Source organism: Caretta caretta, chromosome 18 (assembly GCF_965140235.1).
Source record: "Caretta caretta isolate rCarCar2 chromosome 18, rCarCar1.hap1, whole genome shotgun sequence".
Taxonomy (NCBI): domain Eukaryota; kingdom Metazoa; phylum Chordata; order Testudines; family Cheloniidae; genus Caretta; species Caretta caretta.
The window spans coordinates 5,971,790-5,985,234 of NC_134223.1; the positions used below are offsets into that span (position 1 = coordinate 5,971,790).

Genomic DNA, 13,445 nt, shown 5'->3' on the forward strand with positions numbered 1-13,445 from the left:
ACCCCACTGTCCTGCTGGTAATAGCTTATCTAAAGTGATCAGCAGGTGGGCCATTTCCAGCACAAATCCAGGTTTTCTCACCCTCCACCCCCCCACACAAATTCACTCTCCTGCTGGTGCTAGCCCATCCAAAGTGACAACTCTTTACATAATCAAGTCGGGCTATTTCCTGCATAGATCCAGGTTCTCTCACTTCCCCCCCACCCCCATACACACACAAACTCACTCTCCTGCTGGTCTAAACTGACCACTCTCCAAGTTTAAATCCAAGTTAAACCAGAATATCTGGGGGGGGGGGGGGGGGTAGGAAAAAACAAGAGGAAACAGGCTACCTTGCATAATGACTTAGCCACTCCCAGTCTCTATTTAAGCCTAAATTAATAGTATCCAATTTGCAAATGAATTCCAATTCAGCAGTTTCTCGCTGGAGTCTGGATTTGAAGTTCAAATCTGAGGAAGTCAGATAGTACAGTGATAGGGAACATACTGAGAGCCAAATAGCTGTCTAGAAGGATTTAAGCAGGAGAAATCATTTGACTGTTTCCCAACAGTCTAATTGTTAAATGAGAAAGTTTTGTGCCATTCATGAATTCTCCAAAGTTTTCCCTTTCTCTCCCATTATTGCTTTGTAGGGTCTGCCAGAAGGTGAACATTCACATACCAGTCAGCCAGTGCGCAGCAAAACTCCTCAGATTTCCCAGGACTCTAAGGGGTCACAGGCAGTAGGACCTGAACAAACCCACCACACCACTGTAAATAGGCATGCAGCACAGATAGACCCTCATATACATCTTCAGAGGACACAGGCAGATACGGGCCAGACTTCGTATCCTTCCCCTGTTGCCATTTCAATGAAACAGGAGCTTCCATCACCTCACCAGCCTCAGGCAGTTCAGAAGCAATCTTTGTTTATCCCTACAACTTCAGGCCCTGGGGCCCCACTGGGGCTGCCATTGTCTCGCTCCGAACCTCAGTCTGCTCTAATACAAGATCCATCTCCTCACTCTGTTTCTCAGAGACCTGTGGATATGGTTCAGCTTCTAACAGTAAGTATCACTCTCTTTCTCCTTGAGCTGCTGTGTGCTGCTTGTTTTTTTTAATGCCTGAACCAGGACTAGGGCAAGGGGAAAAATAAGCAGTAGTCTTCTGCCAAGCTCCTCCCACTTGTGACACCAAAATGTAGTGTGCCACTCACATTAGGTAGTGCAGCTCTTCATAATGTGACCATCCCTCTACTTTCTTGGGTGCTTCTATCACTAGTTGTCATAAATATAAAGGGAAGGGTAAACCCCTTTAAAATCCCTCCTGGCCAGAGAAAAAAATCCTCTCACCTGTAAAGGGTTAAGAAGCTAAAGGTAACCTCACTGGCACCTGACCAAAATGACCAATGAGGAGACAAGATACTTTCAAAAGCTGGGAGGAGGGAGAGAAACAAAGGGTCTGTGTGTCTGTCTATATTCTGTCTTTGCCGGGGATAGACCAGGAATGGAGTCTTAGAACTTTTAGTAAGTAATCTACCTTAGGTACGTGTTAGATTATGATTTCTTTAAATGGCTGAGAAAAGAACTGTGCTGAATAGAATAACTATTTCTGTCTGTGTATCTTTTTTGTAACTTAAGGTTTTGCCTAGAGGGGTTCTCTATGTTTTTGAATCTAATTACCCTGTAAGGTATCTACCATCCTGATTTTACAGGGGGGATTTCTTTATTTCTATTTACTTCTATTTTTATTAAAAGTCTTCTTGTAAGAAAACTGAATGCTTTTTCATTGTTCTCAGATCCAAGGGTTTGGGTCTGTGGTCACCTATGCAAATTGGTGAGGCTTTTTATCCAACATTTCCCAGGAAAGGGCGGGTGCAAGTGTTGGGAGGATTGTTCATTGTTCTTAAGATTCTGGGTCTGGGTCTGTAGTCACCTAGGCAAATTGGTGAGGCTTTTTACCAAACCTTGTCCAGGAAGTGGGGTGCAAGGTTTTGGGAAGTATTTTGGGGGGAAAGACATGTCCAAACAGCTCTTCCCCAGTAACGAGTATTAGTTTGGTGGTGGTAGCAGCCAATCCAAGGACAAAGGGTGGAATATTTTGTACCTTGGGGAAGTTTTGACCTAAGCTGGTAAAGATAAGCTTAGGAGGTTTTTCATGCAGGTCCCCACATCTGTACCCTAGAGTTCAGAGTGGGGGAGGAACCTTGACACTAGTGAAATTAGTTAACAATGTTGCCATTTATATGGATGTTCCTAGAGTCCAGTGATAAGAGTTACCACCTCATTGAGATGAATGAGAAGAGTCCATGAGTCTGAGTTAGTGTTTGACTGTCTACAGACTCAGGCAGGCATCGCTGCCTTGTTTTCCATTCTGTTCACATTTTGGAATATTATCTTTGCAAACCATGAAGGCTAGAGATGATTTATTTAAAAAAAATGTTAGATTCTGGAGCATGAGGAGAAGAGAGAGGTGGGTAGAGGAAGAATGGTGATGTGGTTAGAGCGCCAGCCTGGGAATTGGGAAATCCAGGTTCAAGTCCCTGCTCAGCCACAGACTTCCTGTTTGTCCTTGGGCAAGTCACTTAGAGAACTGAGCACAGAGAGACTAAGTGTAACAAGAGGGTAATATAGTGTCCTGCTGCACAGGACGTCTATGAGGGTAAATAATATTAAAGTTTTTGGGTTCTCCGATATTAAGGTAATGGGGACCTTGGATAGACAGACAGATGGCCACTGTGATGAAATAAGGGTTGCACTGATGATTTGGCAGGATGTGGCCCAAATCAGTCCTTGTTGGGAACCAACTATGAGAAGGCATTAAATGTACTGCATTCTTAAAACACTATACTTGGTGTCATAATTGCTGCTGAAAGCATATGAGCAGCACAGATGTGATTTGCCTCACAATTAAGATCACTTTTGAATACAAGTAGAAGCACTTTCCTGTCAATGTTTCATTATATCTTTATTTTACTCCTTCATTTGTTTGTATTAAGATTTTTTCATCCTTTATTTTCAGAAATACCCAATCGTGTGGCAGGGCCTTTTGGCTCTAAAGAATGACACAGCTGCAGTTCAGCTCCACTTTGTCTCTGGTAACAACGTCTTGGCGCACCGGTCCCTGCCAGCACCTGAAGGAGGACCTCCACTAAGAATTGCTCAGCGCATGCGACTGGAGGCTTCGCAGTTGGAGGGTGTGGCACGCAGAATGATGGTAAGGGGTAATATTCATACTGCCTTGTGGTCTGCAGTAAGTGATGGGGCCTCTGAAATATTGCTAGGGGCAAATATGTTTCCTTTGACATAAGAATTAAATGGAAACATTAATGGGTGTCTAGTCTTCACTTAGCTCAGGTGAGGGAGTGGTGTGGATTTGGGATCATACACCTCTTACGTTACTCTGCATTGTACGGAAAGGTAGAATGGCAATAGCAGACTTGTCAGACATTACCCTTAAGAGTACTTGGAACTAACCTGTCTTTTGCCAATGTAACAGACTTTTACTAGCTCAGAAGTGTCTAAGCAACATGGGAAGTGGAAGTTGTTAGGTTTGTACATTGGAAGCTGAGAAGTTTCCATAGTCTCGTCTCTTCTATTTTTTTAATTGGCTGAGAAGTCTACAGTGGCCTTTCGCAACACCCACAGCCAATTAATTCCCGAGGAGTTCAAAGAAAGGATTTTCCAGTAAAGGTTTAAAGATAATGAATGTGTGTCAAGAACAGGCATGTCCCTAGCAAATGCTTGACTGTTAATTGTCCTCTTTTCTTCCCAGGTGGAGAGTGATTACTGCCTATTACTGGCCTTGCCTTGTGGACGAGACCAGGAAGATGTGGTGAATCAGACTGAGTCACTTAAGGCTGCATTCATCAGCTACCTGCAGGCTAAACAAGCTGCAGGAATCATCAATGTTCCCAACCCTGGCTCTAATCAGGTATTTGCATGGAAACAGTGAAACTTTGCAGTTAAAAATGAAATTAAAATGACACCATTATATGGTTATGGGATATAAACCAAAAAAATCCTTTTGTGGTTAGTGTCAAGGTGCATGCTTGTGTCTTTGAAAGAATTAGCATGTGAAATGCTAGCCTTTTATTTCTTTGGTGAAAATATAATGGAGTAAATCATTTAATTCTTATCGGTGAACTGCTAAGACAAAAGAAAAAAGTTTGTTTTGCCCTTTCATGCTTCTTTGATTCATAAATTTCTGTTTTTTTAAAAACAAAACTGATCTTTGCTCTTTTTGAACATTAGAAATCTGAAGTCCTCACTTCCCTGTTTTTCATGTGATGTCCCAGGAACTTTTTTTCAGGACACCTGAAATATGGTTTTCATTACATCAATCAAAAAGTGTGTTTTGTATAACTGCAAAACGCTTGTATTGCTGCACTGAGTTAGATTTGCTCTGTGTTTAACAGGAACAAACTGTCCATTAGAATGAGTGTTCAATGTGAACAATGTGGAAGAGGAAAGTCGGATAAATATAGACACATAGCTGCTCCTTTGTTCAAAATGAATATCAATGACACTTGCTTAGTGTTTCATGATAAACCCATTCAGACACTCGGTTACTGGGAAAAAAATCCTCCCCTCTGAGACGTGTTGCTACTGTGTCAGAAGCTGGCTTTAGTAATGTGAGCATGTGCTTTCAAAAAATGCCCTTTTGTGTGACTATTCTGCAACCCTAGAAAATGTTGCCACCAGTGTCCCAGTTTTTGATCACTTTACATAAGGCTCTGTAACCTTAAGCTGCAGCTTCTCATATCTCTTCCCCCATCCTCCACCAACTGAGGTCAGGTTTACACTAAAAAGTTAGCAAAAAAGAAAAGGAGTGTTTGTGGCGCCTTAGAGACCAACAAATTTATTTGAGCATAAGCTTTCATGAGCTACAGCTCACTTAGCTGTGTCACTCAGGGATGTGAAACATCCAAACCTCTGAGCGATGTAGTTAAGCTGACCGTACCCCTGGTGTAGCCAGCGCTAGCTCGATAGATCAATGGACATATTCTTCCAGCTTCTGCTTCCTGGGGAGGTGGATTAACTACAGTGATGGGATAACCTCTCCCACCACAGTAGTGAGTGTCTACAAGGAAGTGTTCCAGCAATGCAGCTAGTGAATACAGCCTAAGATTGATGGGTGATATTGATTCCTAGAATGTCTGAAGCTCAGTTTTAGGGATGAAGAGCTGCAGCTCAGGTAACATCACTGTGTGATATCACAACCTAGGTCCTCTAAAGATCCAGCAAAGAGAGGGAAGTAAGAACTGCATTTAAGGTGGCTTTTTTAAAAATGGATATAAGCTTTTAAAAGGCAAAGCTTTCTCTGTCACACTATTTGCGATTCACAGTTCACCTTCCAAATTTTTGGCATTGTTTGGTAGGATTTCCTCATTATGGTGCCAAATAAGTTGTCTGGGTGCTTGCCAATGAGCTCACGGAAAAAAACAAATAAATACAGGGGTTCCTAGCTGTTTTTTCATCCTTGTCTTTATTTTTTCATTCTTTCCCAGCCTGCCTATGTTCTGCAGATATTCCCACCCTGTGAATTCTCTGAAAGCCACCTGTCCCGTCTAGCTCCAGACCTCCTAGCCAGCATCTCCAACATCTCTCCTCACCTTATGATTGTCATCGCATCGGTATGAGCTGTTTGTTGGTTACTGACTTTTCCAAGGCCCTGCAGCAAAAAAGAGAGAGAGAAATTAATGACACAAGAAAATGCTGCCAGACTACCAGCCTCCTGCCCTAACCGGCCTCGATCAAACTGTTGCTGGGTAGTGATTCTGCTACCTTGTATGTTTACATATTGCTTTAGGTTATGGACAACTGATGCACTCAACAGGCGGACTGGTATTGGGTTTCTGTGCCTCCTTTTGGGGAAAATAAAGGATGGCTATATTTTTTATCAAAAAAGAAAAGAAAAAAAAAAAAGAACCTGAACTGCCTTTGCACTAAATTAGTGACTTGGACCTTTGCACAGTTGAAGACATGCTGTGACGTTATGGATGTCTTGACACACATTAACATGCGTTGTGGACTAAACGCAGGACCTGGGAACTTCTGCTGAAATCTGTGGGTCAAGGATCATTTCACACATTATCTTTTTTTTTTTTTTTTTTTTTTGGATGTGACCCTTCCTCTCCTCCACTTCCCTCTGCTGCAGTCATCTTCTCTTCATCTGGGATGTACAGTTTACACTGAAAAAAATAAAACAAAAGGGAGAGCTATTTTCCTTCCTGGTGGGATATGCAGAACTGAGTGGGCGTGTGTGTATATATAAATATATATATATAATATATATAAATATATATAATACTGACTTTAAAAAAATCAAATCCCCACAACATACATTTTTTTTTAATCTGTGCCAAAAATGTGTTTTCAGAGAAAATCTTATTTTCATACTCAGACTTTGTATTGTCACTCATTTGTAAGTGCGCTTCATTTAAACATTACCTTTCCTTGTCCCTCGTCTCACAATAAGTGGAAGTGTTATACACTTGTACAAAGACTTTTTACCTTCCTTCCTCCTCCTCACCTACCCTAACACTTATTAATTTATGGAACTGTTTTCTCAACGCAGTTTTGTTTTGTGTGTCCATTGGATTACAAACTTTATTAAAAAATACAAAACATGTTGAGCCTGGATGTGATCCATCAGTTGCTCCGGAGGGGGAGGGAGAACACAAGGAGATTGAGAATTTGTGTGCAAGTTTGGGCCAGCCAGCATTGCTAATAAGTCACGTCTCCTACTGTGGATATTTGCTGTTTCCCAAGTGTTTGTACATAGGAGCTTTTTAAAATTTTTCTTTTTTGTTGGTGAGTTTATCTTGTTTAAAAAAAGAATTTTATCAAAGATCAAATCAAACTTTAGCCTTTGTTTTTTGTGGTGTAAATATTTGTAAAACTCCAAAGTATGGGTTTTTTTCTGGGTAATGTCGAAGGCACTTTTAATTTTGATACACAGAATAAACTACAAAACCTTCAACAGCACAAATGAGCACATTCTAAGAAAAGCCTTGGTTTATTGTTTTAAGCAACTGTATCTTGTGTGTGTTCAGAACACACATCACTGAAATACTTTTGAAGACTTGTGTCGGGAGTTGTAGCTAGAAAGTCCTTAGTGGTTTAAACAGCTGATGCCGAGGGTTCTGATCCAGCTGCACTGGGTTGGTGGGGGCTGTGTCCAATTGCAGGATCAAGGCCTAAGTGGAAAGTGGCTGCTGGGACAACTGATTTCAGTGATGAGATTTATATGTGGCTTCCTATTTGTGAAACCCATCAGTAAGAAACTGTCTGTTTGGATTCTCTCCAATGTGATGAACCTCAGCTGAACTGGTCTTGTTAAAGGAAAACTCCAGTGTGATATCAGACATTTTAATCATGACATCTTATTAAAAAGAAAGCACTAAAAGAAAGTGTTGAATTGTATTTAACCATCAAGCAGGGAAGGTGCCACCTTGACATTCTAAAGCAACGGTTTTTAAATGTGTTTTTCTAACTGCATTCAAGTCTTTAAAGCCAGCTGTTAAATTAACCCAGACCATGTTTTAAATGGTTAAACAACTCTTAACGTTAACTCAAATAAAAAAAAAATAGAACTTCTGTTTTCAATACTTTTCTAATGGGGACATTGCTTCTCTGATTCCTACTTAGCATCAGTAGGCCCTTCCTGGGAAGTCTCTTTACAACAGCAGTCCCACTGTGAGACAGCAATTCCACGGAATGGAAATAAAGACAAGTGACAGACTTGTGCAAACAGTTTCACAAATGTCTCTTTCAATAATTCTGTAGTTCTCGAAGAGATCATCATTAAGCGCTGGAGTCTTCCTTTAAACTTTGTGCTGGTGGCGAGCTAATTGATGATGGAAATAACATTGCAGTTGCATGGTCAGTTTAAAAAGGAAAATCTGTGGAGAGCATTGCAGCCAGTGCTATGAAAAGGATCACACTACATGGTTAGCAGCCCACAAATGCAGACTGGACTGCCATTGCCTGCTCCAGTTTTGTCTGCTTTAAAAACGATAAAGGGAGCTTGCGTCTCCTTTGAGTTAAGCATAGATTTATGTGCTAAATCTCCCAATAACCAGGTGGTGATGGGTGTTCAGCACAGGAATAAATTTTAACTGAGCTTTTTAAAATTTGATTTTTCCTGTGTCTGAAATCCTGCTCGGTGCTTCCTGGCTCACGGAGGAACGAGGAAGGCTGGCCCAGTGGTTATGATGATAGTCTGGGGCTCTGGAGATCCTGCTCCAATTCCCTGCTCTCCTGCAGGTTTCTTGGGTGACCTTGGGCAAGACAACCAATGTCTTTGTGTCTCAGTTTATCACCTATAAAATGAGGGTATTTTTAAATCTACATGAGCCTCAGATTTGTTAATCAATGCACTATTGGTGTGCATGCAGCTAATGAGGCAGAACCGGACCTGTAAGTCACTGATAGAAGAGGGCATGGCCAGCTACACTAAGGAGCCTGCTGACTTTTTGTTCTGCCTCAACAGCTGCAGAAAGTTTTCTTGGACCTTACTAGCAAAAGCATTATAAAGAGAAGAAAGAGGTTTTGGCTGTAAGTTTGCCTTCTCCAGCCTTCCCCATGCTGAGGATTTAAGGGTCCAGTTCCTCTCTTCTGCTGAGACCTCATTGGTGGCCGTGCTCTCCCTCGCACAGTGCAGCGTGGAGGAGAAGGCAAAGGCACAGATGTGTGCTATCTGCTCCACCCCACTTGTGGAGTGCCTGGATGGGATCTCTGCCTATTCTGTGATCAGGAGCCCTGCACATCTCAGCTGGGCCAGGGACTTTGATGGAGTCCCTTTGCCAAACTAGGAGCAGCAAATCTGGACCCAGACCTGCAAGAACGGAGAGTCCTGAAGCAGGCTTCAGTTCCTTCTCCCAAAACAAAGAGGGAGGGAGGAAGGCTCCCCTTCTGAGGAATGGGACAACACGCACGCAGCGTGTGTGAGTGTGGCTCCAACTGTAGCCCACACAGCCCCTCCCGTCCTTCCCTCTCCTCCTCAGAAGCAGAAAAGGCTGAAGAGGACTCAGGGGTCAGACAGCATTGAACCCCCTGTGGGCTTCCCCAGCAGCATGCTATTAGTTTGTGCATGGGATACCTCAGCCCCTGTGTTCCCAGCCCACTGCCATGGGGCTTCCCCTCCAGTGTTCAGTCCCAGCATATAGATTCAGATCAGAAGAGACCATCATGATCATCTAGTCCGACCTCCTGCAGACTGCAGGCCACAGAACCTCACCCACCCACTCCTGTAACTGACTCCTAACCTCTGGCTAAGTCACTGAAGTCCTTAAATGATGATTTAAAGACTTCATGTTGCAGAGAATCCACCATTTACACTAGTTTTAAACCTGCAAGTGACCCGTGCTCTATGCTGCAGAGGAAGGCAAAAAACAAACAAAAAAACCCAGGATCTCTGCTGATCTGACCCAGGGAAAAATTCCTTCCCAACCCCAAATATGGCTATCAGTTGTCCTGAGCACATAGACAAACCCACCAGCCAGACACCTGGGAAAGAAATCTCTGTAATAACTCAGAGCCTCCCCATCTAGCCTCCCATCACTGGCCATTGAGGATATTTGCTACTAGCAGTTGCAGGTCGGCTACATGCCATTGCAGGCAAACTCATCTCCATAAACTTACCAAGCTCAGTCTTGAAGCCAGCTAGGTTTTGTGCCCCCACTGCTCCCCTTGGAAGGCTGTTCCAGAGCTTCACGCCTCTGGAGCTTGATCTCTCTGGGAAGTTTTCACCTGAGCAGAGGAGTCAGTGTGTTGAATCCTAGGATTTACCATCATGGACCCAGACCTGGCAGCGATTTTTCTCCAGGGATAGTCCCTTTGTGCACACTTGGTCAAAGCCTTCCTCTCAGGAAGTGCAGGCAAGCAGATGGGTCAGGACCAGGATATCTGGTGGTTCCCCCACAGTCAAGAGATCCCCTTAGCTCTCCCAACAAGAGATCTTGTGAGAATCTGACGGCAAGCATCCATGGGGCAAAATAGAGAGAAGAGATAGGGGAAGGAGGAACAGGTACCAGTTCCTGTGGTCATTGGACTTGTGCTTTTTCTCCATGTCCTCATGGGAAAAACAAAGACCCCTACAAAGGTTGCAGTACTCAGGAAGGCTAAACCCAGGTACAGAAGTCCTTCATCTCCATTTGTTTGTCTTCTGATGCTGATACTCCAGGAAGGGGCATGAAGCACAAATCCAGACCCTGCAGGCCCAGGAGTCTCTGTCTCTCCCTGGGAGGAGGGGCAACTTTCAGATTCCGAACAGGAAGCAGGAATAGGAGGAAAAACTCTAGTTGGAATTCTTTGAATCCATGCTTCAGAGTGGAGTATCCAGTTCACAGTCCCCTCCTGAGGACCCTCTTGATCAGAGAAGAGGCACCAGCTGAGAAGAGCAATGACGCCACCTAGTAGTATCCTGCAGGATAAAACGTGGAACTTGGAATTCCTCTGGACTCAGCCACAGTGGATGTGATCAACGAGAGAAGGGGAGTTCCCAGGAAAGCAGGAGAGCCAGGTGACTAAGAAGTGTCACCAGGTGCACTAGTCCTGATCAGATTTTGTTTCCCAAAAGCCAGTGTGACAATGATGTCCTTAGTTAAGGACACAGAGATACCAAAGGGCTGCATAGACAGGAGATGGGACACAACACTCAGGAGAAACTTTGCTTCCTCCATCCCTGTGAGCTCTTGATGCATCCACATGCTTAGCCTAAGCAGTACTGGCCTGTACGGATGGCCTATCCTTCAAATACTGGAAATGCCTTTGTTGGAGGCCATGCTCAGAAATATCTCCCTTTATTTCTGACTCTTCTTGGGATGCCTTTCAGGAATCAGCAAGAACCAGGGGCTCCAACATGCTGTCAGCGTGTAGGTGGTCATCCCCAACCATTTGCAGAGTGTTGGCTCAAATTTTCCAGCAAGGGTGTGCACTGGATCTATTCAGTTCCGCTTCCAGATTTATCCTTTCTCTCACCCCAAAGGACCCTCAGGAGAGTGGGGAAATGCAGTCAGCTCTTTCACCTCCTGCAGATGTGATAGAAAGGGGACAAAGTTGGTACTCTCCTTCCCAGTTAAAAAGCAATCCAAGGGCACAGGGCACTGCTCAATTGAGAGTGTCTCCTTAGGTAGAAGAGGTCCCAGAATGCTTCAGTCGGCAACCTAATAAATACCAGAAATCTCATTTATGAGCCAAGGTATATTGGATGTCACACACTAATGCTTTCCTGATGTGATCCAAAACATCCTGAGATAATTACAGCAATACTTCATAATGGGAAACCCAAATTCCTTCTGAAGTAGCACAATCAGCTTGAAATCTACATAATAGTTTTTAGTGAAAAGTATTTTCAGTGTGATTGGCCCGAGTCCCCTGTGACAATTGTGGTTTTGCAATCACACTTTCCTTAGTTTTCAAAAATGGTTTTCACCCCTTATTGCTGCGTGAAAGACCCACACAAGCAGAGGCTGATGCCTAAACAGGAGAAGCAGTGAAGGTGCTGTCACATGCACAAAGCAAACAGGAGGAAAGCAGACAGTACATGTTTTTTCTCCAGTTTCTTGGGTGCTGTTTGTACGAGTAGTAGTTTTGTGTGTAACAAGCAGGTAAACACGTTCAGATGAGTATTCACTTCATTGTGCCCCCTTTCACTCTTGCAGCACCACTGTGACATCACGAGTGCACTTAATACTATTCTCTGTAGCTTGCTCATTCCCCCAAATGACTGGGAGGCCCAGTGTGCAGGACTGCATCTTGCAAATGGAGCGCACTGTTCAAAAATTGGATAATCCATTACAAATTATGTAGCACTTCTGAAGCACTGACAGTGTTAACACTGTACAAGTCACAAAATACAGACCCCTCCTGCCCTGAAGAGCTTATAATCAATGTACTTTGGGTGTATGTACAGGAGAAATGTACCCTGTTTCGTTTGATAACACTAAGCCCTGATCCTATAGGAATAGCACCACTGGGTTCAGTCATAGGCGTGGAGCGTTAGTTTGGTTTAAATTATTCGATTTTATCATGTACTACTGAACATGCTGTAATAATGCTGTAAAGATAATGGAATCAGGAGACCTCACTAAAGCAGCTACTATCAAACCTTTGCTGAGAAATGGGGCAGATACTGCCCTTTATTTATGGTTTCATAGCATTCAAGGCCAGAAAGGACCATTAGGTCCTCCAGTCTTACCTGTATATTATAGGCTATTAAATTTAATCTGATATCTCTATAAAACCCAAGGACTTTAGTTAGCTCTCCTGTGGACTATAAATTTTTAGTCTTTGTGCCACAGGGCACAGGCAGAGGACAGGGGAGGCCCAGGTGCCACCAATGCCCAAGGCAGGAATCTGGGGAGAAGAGCAGATGTTTAAATGACCTCTGTGCCTACGGGTAGGCAACATGTCTTTTGCCAGTCCACAGTCACCATGGGCAACAAGCATAAAAAGACGGATTCTTTAAACCTAGCATGGGAACCGAGTGAAACACCGTGATCCCTGGAGTGGGAAATCCAGGCCATCCCAGCACAGGGTAGAGAGTGGGGCTGGGAACACCCAGCATCACAGAGGTAGCATGTGACTAGAGCCTGTCTGATGGTAATGCAGCATTGCAGTCGGCATACGCATGACAGAACTTGCATTCATTGGAGGAGGGATTAAAATACCCCCACATGAGTACCCACTTTCTCTCCTGTCCTACCCCAAATTCTGTGTTTAAATTCCTCAATCTTCTCTCCTTAAACCCAATCCTTCCCTCCCTGCATTCTCCCAAGTCAGCCTACTTCCTCCCTTCAGGCCATCCCGGTGCCTGCACCCTGGTTCTTCCCTTGGCCCATTGCTGTCATGCAATTCTGGTTGAAACTGACCGTCTTTCACCCTGCCTGCTGCAGGTTCCTAGCTCAAGCTTTTGGTGGGAAACTGGCAGCAGAGAAGTGAGTTACGTTGCATTATCCACTTTAGACAGAGCCTTAGATGTGGCCAGTTTCCCAGCCTCATCTGCTTGGGAACTAAACCGCTGCCAAAGGGCTAGCTGGCTGGCTGATCTTTGGGGCAGAAGTGGCTAGAGGTGCTTTGTGACTCTGCCCCTTGCTGAGAATTCTTGAGACTGAGCTTTCCTGCTGTGGCTGTTGCATGGAAAGATCCTGTAGCCAGAACCAGTGCACGGCTGAGGGAATGTTGCTGATGTGTGAACCCTGCCCCGTTCACAGGTGCTTCTGGGATTCACTAGCCCTTTTAAAGCCATAATTGGGTTTAACAAGAAGGAAGTGGAGTATCTGTTGTGCAGAGGGGAGAGGGGCTGTGGGAATTGTCATGCTCCCTGGATGGTCTGTGACCTGTTCTCTTCTCTAGCCAAATGCAATGTTATGGGCTGTGGGCCATACAGCTTTCGTGCACTTTCTTGCACCCCAAACCCTGCTTTTCCTCCAGCATTTATAATGGTGTTAAATATAGAAA

At 44.0% G+C, this 13,445-nt stretch overlaps 1 protein-coding gene across 6 annotated transcripts in view; it reads left to right on the plus strand.

The window, feature by feature from the left end:
- The window catches only part of SPEN (spen family transcriptional repressor), a 101,321-nt gene extending 94,711 nt beyond the window's left edge, over nucleotides 1-6,610 (plus strand). For all 6 annotated transcript variants that reach the window (XM_048825457.2, XM_048825461.2, XM_048825464.2 and 3 more), the window contains 4 exons: nucleotides 633-1,046; nucleotides 3,001-3,195; nucleotides 3,754-3,912; nucleotides 5,489-6,610. In XM_048825457.2, the coding sequence (XP_048681414.2) occupies nucleotides 633-1,046; nucleotides 3,001-3,195; nucleotides 3,754-3,912; nucleotides 5,489-5,620 (900 nt within the window). In that variant the 3' untranslated portion in view covers nucleotides 5,621-6,610. The remainder of the gene's footprint in view (nucleotides 1-632; nucleotides 1,047-3,000; nucleotides 3,196-3,753; nucleotides 3,913-5,488) is intronic.
- The last annotated feature ends 6,835 nt before the right edge of the window (nucleotides 6,611-13,445 follow it).